Source organism: Euprymna scolopes, chromosome 33 (assembly GCF_053919585.1).
Source record: "Euprymna scolopes isolate OS-2025 chromosome 33, ASM5391958v1, whole genome shotgun sequence".
NCBI classification, from domain to species: Eukaryota; Metazoa; Mollusca; class Cephalopoda; order Sepiida; family Sepiolidae; genus Euprymna; species Euprymna scolopes.
The window spans coordinates 35,720,772-35,739,355 of NC_136514.1; the positions used below are offsets into that span (position 1 = coordinate 35,720,772).

The 18,584-nt window shown below is 34.7% G+C and overlaps 1 protein-coding gene across 1 annotated transcript; it reads left to right on the top strand.

Moving 5' to 3' along the window:
• The first annotated feature begins 1,930 nt into the window (after positions 1–1,930).
• LOC145258029 (protein CFDP2-like) lies at positions 1,931–17,861 on the top strand. The gene is made up of 3 exons (XM_080115752.1): positions 1,931–2,444; positions 8,603–8,628; positions 17,787–17,861. Exons 1-3 carry the CDS (start codon positions 1,931–1,933, stop codon positions 17,859–17,861), a joined length of 615 nt encoding a protein of 204 aa, XP_079971878.1.
• The last annotated feature ends 723 nt before the right edge of the window (positions 17,862–18,584 follow it).

Genomic DNA, 18,584 nt, shown 5'->3' on the forward strand with positions numbered 1-18,584 from the left:
CATGTTTGATATTTTTTATTCGCTGTAGAATATTTTTTATTTAGGGAGATCAATTTGGCTCGATTACTAAGGAATATAACACACACACACACACACACACACACATATATATATATTTATATATATATATATATAATATATCTATGAAAAAGACAAATTGAATACGGTGTTGACATGATACAAGCAAAGGTACACTTCAATCTAATATAAATACCAGTATTTATATATTGAGTTGATTTTATCAATTTTTCCTACCGAATTATATTACCGCAGGATTTTAAACTGGATTCCTTTTAAAATATTCCTTTTCGCTTTTCGGATCACTATTGAAAGCGTCTTCAAATAAGCAGAGATGTTATTCCGGTTTGTTTTTGTTCTTTTCCACGTTTCCCACATTTTTTTCACATCTCTTTACACGATTCTTGACGGACATGAACATTTTGTAATTTATGACTATCATAAATTGTAATTTCATCGAATGCCTCAGCTAGTTACAATTATAATTTGATCATTTCTTTCTGTCCACTGATGAGAAGAATAGCAAGAACAGCATTCTTTGAAACTTCGCGGAATAAGGACCTTGAACATTGTTTGGGGAGTATTCTGTCGAATAATAAATTTAATTGTAAATTTTAATTTTATATATATATATATATATATATATATATATATATATATATATATATATATATATATATATAGTGCAAAAATTTTGTTGAAAATTCAAAGACTCACGTTTTCTTTTTTATAACCTCCGTTTATTTCTTGGATTTTTTTCTATTACAGCTGTTCCCTTAGTGAGAATGCAATTTTACGATTTACGTGACTATAAAAATATCCTGTCCCCACCAACTTCTTCAGATGTTTTTCCATTATAGTTTTAAAGACTTCCAAAGCCATTCTTCCTCACTTCCATCATATTTTAGTGTTCATATATATATATATATATATATATATATATGTGTGTGTGTGTGTGTGTGTGTGTGTGTGTGTGTGTGTGTGTGTGTGTGTGTGTGTGTGTGTGTGTCAAATGGGCTATTGATGCGTCAAGTGTGGGGTACTGTGTGCTTGTCACCTTCCTCTTCCAGTCCCTACCGCCGGCTAGCCTAGGCAAAAAGGAAGCAGAGTGCGTAAGTCTTCCCTGTCAGTACATAGCCTCTCCATAGGAAAGCTCCATGTAGTGCCTCCCCGCGACGACACGTGTAAATTGAGTACCTTGCGGACTCAAGCAGAACTACAGGAGACTCGGAGGTGGTCTGCCCCCAGACATGCGGCATGCCAGGCCCATCGTTGTATGGACAAGCCCTGATGCCCATGAACAGGCCCCCAGCTATGGGTAAATAGTACCACTGCCTTGTGGTTATTCGTTGGTTCGATAAAGGCTAAGGGAGTAAACCCTAACAGAAAATCTGGAGTGTAGCCCCACAGGCAGACAAGTGCTGTACTCAGCCTTGCTCTGGTAGCTACTGCAGTCAACCTGGTGCCGGACGTACTGGTACTTCCATTCCTCTGGGCAACACCAGGAAGACCGAGAGGGGGATTCTGACGATTGGGCAACCCAGTCTCTCCACAGATCTGCCCTGGCCAGCGCCCTGGAGAGAAAACTTCAGCTATGCATCTGTATAGAACTAAACAGGGGAGCGACAGTTACCGGTTATAAGCCTACAGCTCAATTGGCGTACAGCTGGGCGCCAGGGGTCGGTCCTAACGGTGGGAGAAGTTATTTAATTTCATTGGACAGCTACCGCCCGCCACAAAGCTGAGCAGCCCTCAGTCAGTAAGGTGCTATCCCGCCACTGGCCACCTACCCTACTGGGTGCGTAGGGTATAGGATGATTCCAACAAGTGGCCAGTAACCATTGCACCAAACAAAACCAAAAGAAACACAAAGAACCCAACATTCAGGCTAGGGTGCTGGAATGTTCGTACTATGACGACTGGCCTATCTACCGACATACGCAACATCTCCGATATTCGAAAAACTGCCATCATCAACAACGAGCTATCGAGACTCAAAGTAGACATCGCTGCACTCCAAGAAACACGCTTAGCTGACACCGGATGCCTAAAGGAATCGGACTATACTTTCTTCTGGCAGGAAAAACAGGAAGAGGAGATCCGGGAACACGGTGTTGGTTTCGCAGTCAGAAACTCACTGCTTCAGAACGTACAACTCTCTGATTCAGCTACTGAGCGCCTAATCTCATTACGACTGAACACCACAGATGGAACAATTAATCTATTATGTGTGTACGCCCCAACACTCGCAGCGCCTGACGACATCAAGGAGCACTTCTACACACAGCTGGATAGCACCATCAAGGCATTTCCACAAAATGAAGACCTGATTATACTTGGGGACTTTAATGCACGTGTGGGTGGCGACAACGATGCATGGCCGAGCTGCCTTGGTAACTTTGGAGTGGGCAAATGCAATGGTAATGGTCAGCGCCTTCTAGAACTCCGTGCCTACCATGACCTCTGCATTACCAACACATTCTTTGCTGCCAGACCGCATCACAGAGTGTCCTGGAGACATCCCAGATCAGGGCGTTGGCACCAGCTCGATCTAATCATTACTAGACGAAGGTACCTCAAACATTTTCTGATGTCTAGAGCCTACCACAGTGCTGATTGTGATACAGATCATTCCCTAATATGCAGTAGAGTCAAACTTCAACCCAAAGATTTCTACCACACTAAACGGGAGGGTGTTGCCCGTATTGATGTTAGCAAGACCACATACACAGATCGCAATGCGAAATTCAACGAGATGTTAACCTCCACCTTCAAAGGAGATAACACCCGGACTGCATCTGAACAGTGGGAAACACTGAAAAATGCCATCCACTCTACAGCTCAAAGTCTTTGGGAGGAGGACAGGTAGCAAACGCAATGACTGGTATGATGCCAACTCTGCTACCCTCAACCCTCTGATTGAGGCAAGGCGTTTGTCCTTGCTCTCATACAAGGCCAACCTATCACCTACATCGCTGGCTGCACTGAGGCTTTCCAAAAGGGCAGTTCAAAAGGCTGTAAGAGAAGCTGCAAACAACTACTGGATGGAGCTCTCCAAGTCTATCCAACATGCAGCTGATACAGGAAATATAAAAAAATATGTATAACGGGATCAGGAGAGCTACAGGACCCATAATTAACAAAACTGCTTCACTGAAGTCTAAATCGGGTGAACCCATACTAGACAAAGTTAAACAGCTAGACAGATGGGTTGAACACCGAGCTTTACTCCAGGTAAAACATGGTACATCAGTCCGCCCTGGATGCCATTGATCGTCTACCACTGATGCATGAGCTCGATGAGGAGCCTTCCATAGAAGAACTATCCTGGGCAATAGACAGACTGCCATCAGGAAAAGCCTCAGGAAAGGACTATATTCCAGCTGAGGTCTTAAAAAGTGGAAACGCTACCCTGCTTGAGCCCCTCCATAGTCTTCTGATACAGTGTTGGAGAGAAGGCTCAGTGCCTCAGGGTATGAGAGACGCAAATATCATCACTCTCTACAAACACAAAGGGGACCGCGGTGACTGCAACAACTACCGCGGTATCTCACTGTTGAGTTTCGTTGGCAAACTATTCGCACGTATAGTATTACTGCGACTAAACGTTCTTGCCGACTGAATCTACCCAGAATCTCAATGTGGTTTTCGTTCAGAGAGATCAACAATCGATATGATCTTCTCCCTACGCCAACTGCAAGAGAAGTGCAGAGAGCAAAACCAGCCTCTGTATGTTGCCTTCATAGACCTGAATAAGGCATTCGATCTCGTGAGCAGAGATGGACTATTCAAAATTCTCCCACTGATCGGATGCCCACCAAAACTCCTCAGCATCATAAGATCCTTTCATGATGGCATGAGGAGCACTGTGCAATTTAACGGTGGCATGTCAGCTGAGTTCGGGGTGAGGAGTGGTGTCAAACAGGGTTGTGTGTTGGCCCCAACACTCTTCGGCATGTTCTTCTCCCTACTCCTGAAGCATGCTTTCAAGAACACAACGGATGGTATCTGCTTGCACTCCAGGTCAGATGGTGGTCTCTTCAACATCGCCAGACTCCGCTCCAGGACAAAGACCAGGACAGTTCGGATAAGAGACATGCTGTTTGCCGATGATGCAGCTATAGCATCGCATCAGGAAGATGGTCTTCAAAGACTGATGGACAGGTTTGCTAATGCTTGCAGCCTGTTCGGTCTCACCATCAGCCAGAAGAAAACTCAAGTCATGGGACAAGCAACCGCCTCCCCACCCAGCATCACAATCCAAGGCACACCACTAGAGGTCGTACGCCAGTTTCAATATCTAGGCTCCACTACTTCAGACACCCTCTCATTGGACGAGGAGCTAAACAAAAGGATTGGAAAGGCATCTACAACCCTCTCTAAACTAACTAAAAGAGTCTGGGAAAACAGGCACCTTACCACCTCCACCAAGATGACCGTCTACAGAGCGTGCATCCTCAGTGTCCTACTGTATGGGAGTGAATCCTGGACTACATACTCAACACAAGAGAGGAAACTCCAGGTCTTCCATATGAGGTGTATACGTAGGATACTTGGTATCACATGGCAGGACAGAGTGAGTAATACTGATGTTCTGCAGAGAGCGGGCATCCCATCCATTTACTCCCTACTGCGTGAGCGACGTCTTCGCTGGCTGGGCCATGTGCGCAGGATGGATGATGGGCGCATCCCTAAAGACCTTCTCTATGGCGAGCTTGCCTCAGGCTCAAGAAAGAGGGGGCGACCCCATCTTCGCTACAGGGATGTCTGCAAGCGTGACATGAAGGCTCTCTCGGTGGACAGGAATACATGGGAAGCCTCTGCAGCTGACAGAACTGCCTGGAGGAAAATGATACGCCAGGGGATTATCATCAGCGAGAGGACCCTCCATGTTGAAAATGCTGCAAAGAGAGCTAGGAGAAGAGCGAGTGTACAGGCGGAACAGCCGGACGAAGCGGCAAATTGCATAACAACCTTCGTATGTCAAGGCTGTGGCAGACTATGCAAATCAAGAATTGGTCTCTACAGTCACACAAAAGGATGCAAACAGGCAACATCTTAATACGGCGCTGATCCATAGTCGTTTCGACTGACGGATGCCACACACACATATATATATATAATATAAAGCTGAACGTGTGTGTGTGTGTGTGTGTGTGTGTGTGTGTGTGTGTGTGTGTGTGTGTGTGTGTGTGTGTGTGTGTGTGTGGTCACAAATAGGCTTCTATATGGTTGACTATTTAAAAAAAACTGATTATATATAATGATAGATGTATTGAGGATCAGGAATGGGTATGTTTGATCTGGCAAAACGGTGGTTCATAAAAGTTGTGGGGTCTTCGTACGCGCCGGGTCCATAAAGTATGGAAATAAAAAATGAAAAAAAAAAACGTATACAAGGGGTTTTATATAGATGTACATAAGAATATTTTGATAAGTATGTTTCAACTTAAGTAGGGATGGTATAATAAAATTGTGGGGTCTGCGCTCGCGCCTGTACTCCGTGGAAATATGACACAAACTTTAACAAAGACCTTTAATATCTATTTGAGTATAGTATACTTCGATAATTATGTTTCAGTTGAAGAAATATGGTATAATAAAATTATTGGGTGTTCGTTCGCGCCTGACCTATATAGAATGTAAATATGTCACAAAGTTTAACAAGGTTTTTTAACAGGAGTGAGGATCCACAACAATACCTTAACTTTAATCTTAATTCACGTCAACTTTCTTTAATTTTTTTAGTTGAATCATATTGTGTCGAATAAATTCACCTCATAAATTCACGTTTTTATTAAAGTGAAAGGCAAAAAAAAAAGTCGGAACTTTAGAAAATTCTCGACACAAATTTTGCATAACTCTGTTTTTTCCTTCTCCACTTGCATGTGGCACTCTTTTGAAAATAGATAAATAGATAAATAATAAAAAATAATAACGTTACTTGTTATCGTGTCAAAAGAAGGAAAAAATCCTGCTCACGTGATTACGTGTCTTTTTAAAAACATTTGCATAACCTTTTTATTTTTATTTATATATTTGTTTAAGCTTTTTTTGTCAGTGTACTAGAAGGAATTCAGTTGATTACAACCCTTTCTGCGGGTTCTTTACATTAAAATAGTACAACCCTGAATCCGACGGCGCAATACTACACCGTTCAATATTGTAAAACTGAAACAAAGCTGTTCTGCTTGAAAAGGGCGCCATTTTCTTCTTGTTCATATTTATATCGATTCTTTGCTTTAAAAAACTAAAGTAATTACGTATTTACTTTTTAATATCCCATTTTTGCTGTTTCGGATTATTTTACTAAAGTAAGTAAAGCTTCATTATTTTTCAAAATTGTTTTTGTTTCTTTGTTTTTCGATATTTTGTCGATATTATTTAGTAAGAGTGTTTAGCAGAAAAGCCAACTAAAGACTACCCGAAAATATAAATATACAAGAAGTAAATGTTACCATAGTCAATAAAAGTTCAGTTCATGTTATTTTTTCTTTTGAAATAATTTTTAATGCTCTTTACTTTAAATAATTTCAGCGAACCGAAATTAAAACGAAATTTGAGGCGATAACTACTTAAACGAATTTTTATATAAACTACAAATGCCATAATCGAATATTCCTCAAGCACAAAATAACGGTAAATATTAAAATATGTTTATAAATATTCCTAACGTTTACGGAACTCTCTTAAATTGTTAACACAGAATGCTCAGGTGCCCCTCCTTCAAATTGAAAATGGGGCTCTCCATTTCAAAGTCGCTGCCATTTTCATTTTTTAAACCGGTTCGTAAATTAAAAAAAAAAAATTTTACAAACTACTTAAAAATAAAAACTAATGAACTTTTCCACCATAAAAGTAACTTTTATATGACTATGGTAATATGTATTTCTTGTATATTTATATTATTATGTATATAACATTTTCTCTTTGTAAGCAAACATCATTTTGTTGGTCACTCTTGGCTACGAATGGAAACAAAGTTGATATAAAAATATATTTTCGCGAAAATTATCTTTACTTTCATCATATTTTGCTTAGGGTAAAAAATTTTTCTCTTTACAAGCCCCCTCCTTTTCATAACCTATCATACTTTCATCAATCACAGTCCATTTTCTGTAGGCTGTTTTTGAACCCAGTCAACGACGGGTACTTCTGCTAGTATATATATATATATATATATATATATATATATATATATATATATATATATATATATATCATTCTATGCATACAAATATCAAATTTTATACATATACCTAACTGTATAGCAACATTACCGACGTTATTTTAAAATATGATATCAGTTATTACAGTCTGAAGCAAAACCAAAAGACATAATTCATACATTTATTTCAGGAAATTAAATCATTGCATAATTTACATACTTCAGCTTACATCGAATAATGAGTTATCAAACTCTGAGTATCGACCCATAAAATTGATAATCGCCTCTTCGTTATTAAATGGTGCAGAATTCAGAGGATTATGTGCAATAAACAGCATTAAACCAAATAATAAAAATACGACATTATAAATTTCTTCATCGGGTTGGAGCTAACTACGTAGGCAAGAGTACTCAAAGGTTAGAAATGAGAATATCCTAAAACGGAAATTTACGGGTACATCGCCATGACCATCTCTGGACCTAGTTTATGTAAACCAAAAAATTTGAAACAAATTGGAAATTTTTCATGACTTTAATCCCATATATTAATTGGATGAATGCATTGGTTTTGTGTAACGGCATTTTAACCTCTAGTGGTCATTTTATGCCAAGAAAAAAGGTTGTGTTGTCTTTATTATCATTGTTTTAAGTATTGTTTTCAATAGTAAAACGTTTTTCATTTCTTGAAAAGTTCAGTTATTTTATAAATATAATGTCAATTTGTTGATAAGTTTATCTTTTGAAGTAATATAATAGAATGTATGTTTTGAGAGTTTATTTCATATATTTGAATTAGTTTTACAATAATACTTTTTTGGTATTTTTATAGAAAAAAATAGTTTGATTTTTCTAAATATATTGAAAAAACACAGTTTTTATTTTTTTAATGCTAATTAAGTACTATTTTTAAAAAAAAATACGTTGATTTTATTATCATAATAAAAATTAATACTAATTATTTGTCAAGTTACCACAAAAAATATTTGAAAAAAAAAAAAATATATATATATATATATATATATATATATATATGTTTGTAATCTATAATTATAATTATGTATATACGGGAGTCACTCAAATAGTAAGGCCTCCTATTTTTAACTAAAAACTAAAACATTGAAGAGCTACGAAGCGATCTTGTGCTCCAGAATTTGTTTATATATATATATATATATATATATATATATATATATATATATATATATATATATATATATATATATATATATATATATATATAATCCGGTTAAATTTAAGCTGTTATAGTTGCCAAATTTGAAGGTGTACATGTACATTTCAATTAGTGTTGCTACAACACTCTCCATTATATTTTTGTCCGGTTCAGTTTTCAGGGGGGTTTTTTGTTTGTTTTTGTTTGTTTTTTGTTTTTTGTTTTTGTTTTTGTTTTGTTTTTAGCTTCACTTTTTCGAGATGCGGACGTGGTAATTAATCATTGCATAATATTTTTGAAGAAATCGTACTAATCTTTGTTTTTGGAAAATGATTTTGCGGTTCAAACTTCTGATAACATTGCATACAAACTCCAATTTTCCATTACATTTTTTTTTCTTAAAGGTCTTTCACTATCGTAATACTGAAGTATCACATAGATAGTACTGTCTTAGTCATTTGACTTTACTTGGCGACGTTTAATAACGTTGACTACACCCGGCTCAACACCATTTGCTGCTGATTTACTGATTTACTTCTAAACTAGGTCGCCTATTCTCCAGGTCCTTGTATTTTTCCCCCGCTTTTTATTTTTCTCTTGAGTTAATTCTTTTCTTTCAGTTCTACCAAGAATCTGTTTACATTTTTTTTCGAGGTCGATACAACTTCCAATTTTTTTTTTTAGGTCGATACAACTCCCAATGGTTTTTTTTTAGGTCGATACAACTTCCAATTTTTTTGTCGAGGTCGATACAACTCCCAATGGTTTTTTTTTAGGTCGATACAACTCCCAATTTTTTTTTTTAGGTGATACATTTCCCAATTGTTTTCGAAGTCGATACAACTCCCAATTTTTTTTTTTTAGGTGATACATTTCCCAATTCTTTTCGAAGTCGGTACAACTCCCAATTTATCAGTACCTTGAATATTATACTCAGTTAATTGTTCTGAAATGGAGGAAATTATCTCTTGAATCATGCCGTCTTTATTACGCTTCTCCCAGTTATATCTGTAACCGAATTCTTTAAATCCAGCTAAAGAATTTTGGTGGCCATCCAACGAATATACAAGGGTCGTTCTAAAGGTAAAGCTTCCTATTGTTTAACCCTAAAAGTTGAAGAGCTACGAAGACGAGAGTTGTGCCTTTAAAGCGAGCGATCTTTTGTGCTCCGGAATTTATTTTTCTACATAGTCACCAACATTCTCAACGGATTTTTATCCAGGAATTCAATGACGCATCTCTGCTTCTGATGCAAGTCTATGACAGGGGTTGCTTTCTTAGAGTCTAACACCGTTAATATCTGAAAAGACAAGATGAAACTTTCAGGTCATGAATGCATAAGTTCATTCATCATAATGCAATTTGCAATCTCCTTTGGTCCATTCGGGCGGAATAAAAAATAGAAGGCATTACTGTTGGAACACCTCTACTACGACTTACTGCAGGTACCTTAACCTAATATTCCATTACGATCTGTTCTATTTATGCTAGATACTGCATAACATGAACAGGAAAATTGTGAATGTTTAATTTTTAATCAGCCAATATACCTCTGTTTTTTTTCCCCAATTTATATCTCGCATACACAAATTACCTCCCTTTAAGTGTACCGAGTTTTCTGGTATCCTTCGACATAATAGTCTTTTTATCAATGAATCATCGAATGAAACCATTAAATGTTCACATTTTCTCTAACGCATTTTATTGAACTGATGGAAATAATTGATGCTGGGGAGCATCATCATTCATTTCGTATGAATCAGATGATTATATATATATACTTGTTTATTGTTATATAAACATGCTCACATCCCGCTGCTACAAATAGCCACTTGTTTCAATCAAACAACAGATATCATCAGGCAGCGACTTGACTATTCAAAAGTTCAATGAATAATGGATTTTTATTTTAGGTAGGAACTCTTTAAAAGTTGGAGTTAAAAAACTTAAAACACAGAACTTTAATTATAAGATGTAAAGAGGGAGGGGCAATCTAAATAAAGTTAAAAGATTATAATGGAGAGAAAGTGATTAAGAAGAGAAAAAAAGAAATAGAGAAAGAAAATAAATAGAGAAAGAAAATAGAGAGAAAAAAATATATATATAATATGGAGAAGAAAAAGAAAAAAGATATAAAGGGTTATTATAAAGAGAATAAGGACTAGAAGGGAAAGGTATACCCTCCTTTGTTGTGTACTCCCCAAATAATGTTTATTCAATCCATCTGTATGCTTTTATGTATGTATGCATCTATCTGTACTCTTGCCAAATAATTTGTATTCGTATGTATTTCTATATATATGGTTTATGTGAATTATACATATTTATGTGTGCGTATATATATATGTGTGTGTGCGTTGTTGTATATTAGTATATGACTGTGTGCATATATTTGTTTATTTTTTGTATGTATGTGTATACATAAAATTATATATATATATGTATATTTGTATGTCTGTTGGTTCTCTGTGGGTATATACATATGTATTTTATTATTTTTAATTTTGTTACTATCTACCTGTGTGTCGCTACTTTTGAGTATTTTGTTGATTTAATTACTTCTTTTGCCTGAATATATTTATATATTTATATGTAAGTGTACTTGTATCTATGTTTTTAGTAATACTGTCTTGAATGTATTAATTTGTGATTTAATATGACTTTATATTTATAATTAACTAGCTTAAACTTTCAACTTAATAGTATCGAGTTACACCTTTACTTATATGCATGTATGTATATATATATATATATATATATATATATATATGTATATATATGTATATATATATATGTATTGTATTCTTTTTATATACATAAATATTAGTAGATTATTATTTATAATTATTAGTCCTATTTAATTTCTTTAATCCCCTCTTATGGCTAAATATGCTATATTAAAAAGATAATAAATATTAATTTTATTCTGTTTTTTATTATTATCATTATTATTATTATTATTTTATTATTACTATTATTATTATTATTAATAATAATAATTTTAATATTGTTTTATCATTATTTTTCTTTTATTTATATATTTATTTAATAAAAACGCGAAAACTTTAAACTTATATCATTTAGTATAAAGGGCTTAATTAATTGTAGACGTATGTTTGAACTGCGTTGATATTACTTGTGGACGTATGTAAGATGATAAATATGTTGGTTGGATACATTCGCTGTCATTTTTGACATGTTCACTTCTAACGCTTAGATTGTATTTTCTGTTTGTATTTGTAATAACGTGTCTCATTACTGAAATGTATAATTGTTCATAAATTGGTTGACACGCAGATCTTTTTCTTTTTCTTTTTCTATATACTATCAACTTTTTAAGATTCCCTTCCTATTAATTCTTACTTTCTCTCTTTCTCTCTTTAACTATATCTCATCATTCTTTCTTTTCCCTTCTAGTCCTTATTCTCTTTATAATAACCCTTTATATCTTTTTTCTTTTTCTTCTCCATATTATATATATTTTTCTCTCTATTTTCTTTCTCTATTTATTTTCTTTCTCTATTTCTTTTTTTCTCTTCTTAATCACTTTCTCTCCATTATAATCTTTTAACTTTATTTAGATTGCCCCTCCCTCTTTACATCTTATAATTAAAGTTCTGTGTTTTAAGTTTTTTAACTCCAACTTTTAAAGAGTTCCTACCTAAAATAAAAATCCATTATTCATTGAACTTTTGAATAGTCAAGTCGCTGCCTGATGATATCTGTTGTTTGATTGAAACAAGTGGCTATTTGTAGCAGCGGGATGTGAGCATGTTTATATAACAATAAACAAGTATTATCAGCTCTTTTTATTGAACACTATCTAACAACCTCGTTGAATTCATTAGTCCATTACTTTTGAATAAAAAAAACCGAGTATATATATATATATATATATATATATATATATATATATATATAGAGAGAGAGAGAGAGAGAGAGAGAGAGAGAGAGTCGCTCCAATAGTAAGGCCTCCTATTTTTAATTCAAAAACTAAAAGATTTAAGAGCTACGAAGCGACATTTTTTGCTCCAGAATTTGTTTTTCTAGATAGTTACAGACATTCTCAGTGCAGTTTTGCCAACCTGTTTTTATATCCTCGGTCGCAAACGTCCGGAACGCGCTTTCATTACTCTGAAATTGCGGAACCCATCTCCTAACCATTCTGACATCAACTGCATCGGCTTTGTAAACGTTCAACGAGCACCAGTGAATGTTGATCGGTTCAATTTTGTCTACCTGGAAGAATTCAATGGCGCATCTTTGCTTCTGACGGACGTCTATGACAAGGGATTGGTTTCTAAGAGTCTCACACCGTCCATATCTGTAACAGAGAATGAAACTTTCAGGTCATGAATGCATGAGTTCAGTAATCATAACAATGCAATTTACAATTACCTCTGATCCATTCGCGCGGAATAAATAGGAAGAATTATTTTTGGAACTTCCCTAGTAGACTAAAACTTGCTGCTATGATTTCTAATGATCTGAAATAACAGCAAAGGAAGAGTTGATTCTAAATATTTCTCGTATGCTATATCTCTCCTCTTTGGCAATGAGGTACGATTATGAATATCTCCAGTATCATATAATCTCATACACTGTGAAATTGCTTTATGTATTAAAACCAAATGCCGCCAAAAACAAAATCTGCATTTTTTTTTTTTTCAAAACCCGCAAATTTAAGCTAAATTGAGGGTAACTGTTTTAACAAGCTATACCTCATTTGATTCGCCTTTTATTTTTCTATATTTTTACCTGTCCATATTTGATTTTTTATTGAAGTATCCTAGTGTTCAGGTCAATTTAAAAAAAATAGTTTCAAATCAAGAAGGCAAAAAGAAACTCCGCAGCAACAAATGAGTTTAAAACTGACTTAAAATATCCACCGTTTAGTATTTCTTATCGTAAAATATCCACCTTTTAGCATCTCGAATCGTAATTGTTGTTATTCCTCGGTTAAACAACGTAACATTTAGCTCATATACCTCGAGTCTCTCTTAGGGATCGTAAAGAGTTCATTAATCTCCACCTTTCTGGTTTATCCAATCGAGAAATAGGTTGCATATTGAAATGTGATGAGATAACGATACGAATGGTTGTGCAAAAACACCAAAACACCGACAGTGTTCGCGATGCCCCTAAATCTGGTCGTCCTAGAGTTACTTCTTACAGGGGATACAATGCTATCAAGATCTGCAGCCTAAGAAACAGATTTGAAATGGCATCCAAAATCCAACAACATTGTAATCTTGTTAAAAAGTGGTCTCTTTCTACAGTTAGGAACAGATTAAAAGAAATATAATTTGCAAAGCTATGTTCCAAGACGCAAGCAAATGATTTTTGTAAAGAACATAAAGCGCCGTCTGGACTTTGTCAGATGCAATGAAGATCATGACTCTTCATATAGGTCGAAAATGATTTTTAGCGACGAAAGCTAAAAAGAAAGATACATTCTGTAGCACAAAAGGTCACTCGTTTTAATGGTACTAACCCGTCTTTGTAACTCTTTATTTTTTTTTAATTAAATAAAATGTGAGGCTTTACTTTTGAAACGATACCCGTACAACAAAGCGAGCTGCAAACGCCACAAACACTGTACATCGCTGGAAAAAGTGCATTGAGAATGGTGGTAACTATGTAGAAAAATAAATTCTAGAGCATAAAATGTCGACTGTTTTGATGGAACCACTCCCGTCTTCGTAGTTCTCTAATTTCGTGATCTATCTTTACTTAAAGAACGACCATCGTGTATGTATGTATATATATATATATATATATATATATATATATATATATATATATATATATATATATATATATATTAAATTGAAAGATGGGGAATAAAGATTTTATTAAATTTTATTATAACATCAGATCAATAAGGAAAGAAAATAAGGAAGAAAAGACTCTTTAGACACTCTTCTTTTCAACTACTATAAGATTTTTTTATTGTTTTTTTCTTTTCTTCTCAATCATATCTTAAAGTTTATCCTTCATTTTTAATCTAAATGTTGTAACCAGTTTTATCTATACACTGTATTTTCTATAATGCTGGTTTTCCTCCTGTTCTCTTTTGACGAGAAGCATTTAGCTTCGAAATACCATGAAATAAAGGGATTTTTTTCCATTATGTTTCCTTGTTCATTTGATGTAATAATAAAGTTATATGTAACCTTTATTCCTGATCTTTCAGTTAATAATTTTAATTGCTCATCTTAATCGTGTTGAGCTTTTCCTGTCATGATAAGCTTGCTTTGTATTAGACATATTCTTATGATAGCTTCATTTTAAATACATATATATATATATATATATATATATATATATATATATATATATATATATATATATGACAACTTCATTTAATCACATAAATACATAAATTAATATATGGAAGTATAATTCTATGAGTAAACTTTAAGTATTTGCTTCAACAGTGCTCAATACATAGGTAGAGCTAGGTAGTAGGATGGTGCGCCACTACACACATTATATATATATATATATATATATATATATATATATATATATATATATATATATATATATATATATATAATGTGTGCATGTTATATATCAATCTGTCCATATTAATTTATGTATGGACGCGATTGCTGACCGAAATGATATTTAATATTTCTCTACTGTTAATAATAGCTACCTGATTTCCTTCCCGGTTCATAAGTTTAACAATCTACTAAACGGCGACGCACTGGCGCTACATAATCTGTCCGTACTTGCTCTTGTCGGAGATACCTCTGAGGTACCAAGCAAAATGGTAATCATTACATTGTTCACGTTATGTCAGAAATCGCCGGCGTCTCAGTCAATTAAGAATCGATAAAGGAGGATTGGAACGTAGAAGATTTATGGAAGAAAAGAAAGAAACAAAAGAAGAAAAAGAAAAAAAGAAGAAACAAAGAAAAGAAAAAAAGAAAGATAGTATAATAGGAAAAGTATATAATAATAACAGGAATTACATTTTAAAATGATTCGAAATTCAAAGGAAAATCTTAGAAAAAAATAAATTTAAAAAAAAAACATAAATGTTAGCATGAATGGAGGGAAAAAGTTGGGGTAATTGGTTATTTTGTATTGCGGCATATCAACCCTTTTAGGGTTATTTAATGCCCAATCCAGTCATTTTGGGAAAAGGGTTTAATGCTTCAAGTTTTTTATATCCTTAAATATTTATGATGTTTAGTTTGGGTTGTCTTGTTTTACGGCATATCAACAATTTTCGAGTTATTTAATTCTCGATCAAGTCCTTTATATCTTCAAATATTTATTAATGGAGTTTGGTTTTGTTGTTTTGTTTTAACGCTTTATTAACTTTTTTCAGGTCACTTAATACCGAATCCAGTAAATTTAGTAAATGTTTTTACGCCTCAAATTATTTATATCTGCAACCTAGTGCATTTGAGTGTGTGGGAAAATATCGGGATGGCTGGCTTGCAAAGAAATTAGCAGCAGCAATCGCCAAAAAACGCGCATATGCAAGTTAGGAAGTGTGCGCGAGAAGAACAAGAAAAAAAGAGAGACAATATACCACGTGGTCGGAAGAAGCAAAGTGCGACGTCGAAAAAAAATGGACGTGTAAAGTCGAGGGCGAGAATGATCCGACTGTGGCCGGCTGTGGCCGGCATGCGGTCGGAGAAACGAGATACTTTTTAAGTGGCGTCGAAACAGGTGATTAATGGTACTAAAAACTTTTGTTGTTAAAAAACAAAAAAATGTCGACCCGGATTTTTATTTATTTCTTTTCTTTGTAACTGTAGCATTACATATCCTCATATATTTATTTGTAGTTTGGTTGTGCTGTAGAGGAAAAGTGTTTTGTGTGTAGATGTGCATGTGTGTGAGTGGGTGTTGTTTTGTTTGTTAGTTTGTTTGTTTTGTTTGTTTGTTTATTTGTTTGATTGATTGTTTCTTTTGGGCTTTACAGAACATGAGCGAGTTTTGAAAAGGGAAAAGAAAACAAATATCATGAATATTTGGTGCATCTTAATCCATGAAGAACTAAACGAATTAAAGAACGTAATTAACATAATACGTATAATAAAATAATATGATTGGTTGGTTGTTTTACGGCATATAAACCCTTTTTTCTGTGCCTAAACTAAAACGTAGTGTCTATGAATAAAGATTCTTTCTTAGAACTGCACGCTTGTGGAACTCTGTTCCGTTTACCTGCTTTCCAGCTGATTACTACTACGTGGAAGATTGTCTCATAACTATTAGTTTTGAGGTTCGCGTACACATACCGGTGTTCCTTGTTTGCATTTAAACAATGTTGTTTTGTAATTTCGGCGGCTAATTATATTAAAACAAAAAAACAATTTCCATATTGCGATTTTTTTTTATCAGAGGTTTTAATCAACTGAGGGTCAAAATTTATTTAAAGGAAAGAAAAATTCCAATCCAATAATTCTTTAATTAAAACAAAAACAAACTTTCTTTCATGATCATTTCTTCTTACAGCTTTTTCTTTTGAATTTAAACAAGGTTAAAAGATTTTTTAAATATTTTTGTGTTGTACTTTGTATCATTTATTTAGCCTTTTTATCGGGGTTCTTTTTTCGCGTCTCATTTTTCGATAATAGTGTACGCGTATTAAACTAAAATTTATGTTTAAAATGCTTATTTTGCAACGTTATGAGATCATAAGCACTCATGGCCGTGTGTAGGCATGTGGTTTGCTCCGTCAGTTTTTTTATTTCTTCACCCCTTTCGCGTTTCACGTTCTAACCCGGCCACCGCGGTTCATTTTGATTGAAGGAAAAGTTGTTTTGATTTATTTTGGAGGGGATGAGTTTTTCCAGCGCACGGGAAACGCCGGCCACCCACCCGCTAGTCTATGATATAAAAAAGAGATGTTTGTCTGTTTGCTAAAATTTTTGCTCATACGCATCGTACACGCACCAACTCGGCATTGTTAGAAAGATCGACCTCTCGGAAAAATAATATGTAAAAATCGTCATTTGTTTCTTGTAGAATTTGCGTTTTATATCCAGCGGAGGTCACCTAAAATCGTCTCTTTCTAAACGATTTCAACAACTGTGCATGCGTCAACTATTGTTCTCTGAATTACTTTAGATACAAGAGTTTTCTATGTGATTTCGTAATGAATGTTTTGACCCAGAGTTTTAGGATGTTGTCTCATAGCCATTAGTTTTGAGGTTCGCGCAGTGGTCGTTTCTTTGCATTTAAATAGGGTTGTTTTGTAATATCAGCGGCTAATTATATTAAAACAAAAAACAATTTCCTTATTTCGATTTTTTATCAGCGGTTTAACTCAACTGAAGGTTAAATTTTTATTTAAAAGAAACAAGTTCCAATCCAATTTAGATTCTTTTGTTTAAACAAAAATAAAAACAAACTTTCTTTCATTTCATTTTTTTTTTTTTTTAATATACAACATTTTAGGACGCTAAACCCAACGGAAAAAACGTAAATAACAAAAAAGAAGCTGACGAATTGCAGAGGGAAATGTTTCGGTGATTTCTTAATGAAGTGATACCTTCTTTCGTTTCAAATGACTATAATTTGCAACGTGCTAGCTACTGCTTAATCGGGGCCGCATCGGTAAAAGAGTTTGGTTACTAACTTCGGTTATGCGAGTTCGCGCCCGGCAAACATAATTCTTTTGCTTGCGGTTTTGCTTCTGGCTGATGACACCCCATTTTTTATGCACTCCCCGACCTTCAATTTTTTTTATGACCTGGCAACGCCGCCCCCGTTGTCACAATTTAACCCATCCCCGCCCTGCTATCACACTTTTTTACGACCGGGCGACACCGGGCGCCACACGCTAGTCTATGAGATAAAGGAGATATATCTGTGTTTTTTTGTGTGTTTGTATGTCTGCTAAAAACTTTTTTCATACATAGTACACGCGCCAACTCGGCATCGTTAGACAGACCGATCTCTTGGAAAAATAATATCTGAAAATTAGAAAAAATCGTCAATTATTTTGTGTAGAAATTGCGTTTTATTTCAAGCAAGTGTCACCTAAAATCGCCTCTTACTAAACGATTTCAACAACTGCGCCTGCATCAAGCATTGTTTTCTGAATTAGTGTAAATTCAAGAATTTTTTACGCCACTCTGTGGTCAGCGGTCTTGTTCAGTGTTTAGAGTGTTGTCTCATTACCATCAGTTTTGAGGTTCGCGCACGCCCATCGGTGGTCGTTGTTTTTTGTTTTTTTGTTTGTTTGTTTTTGGA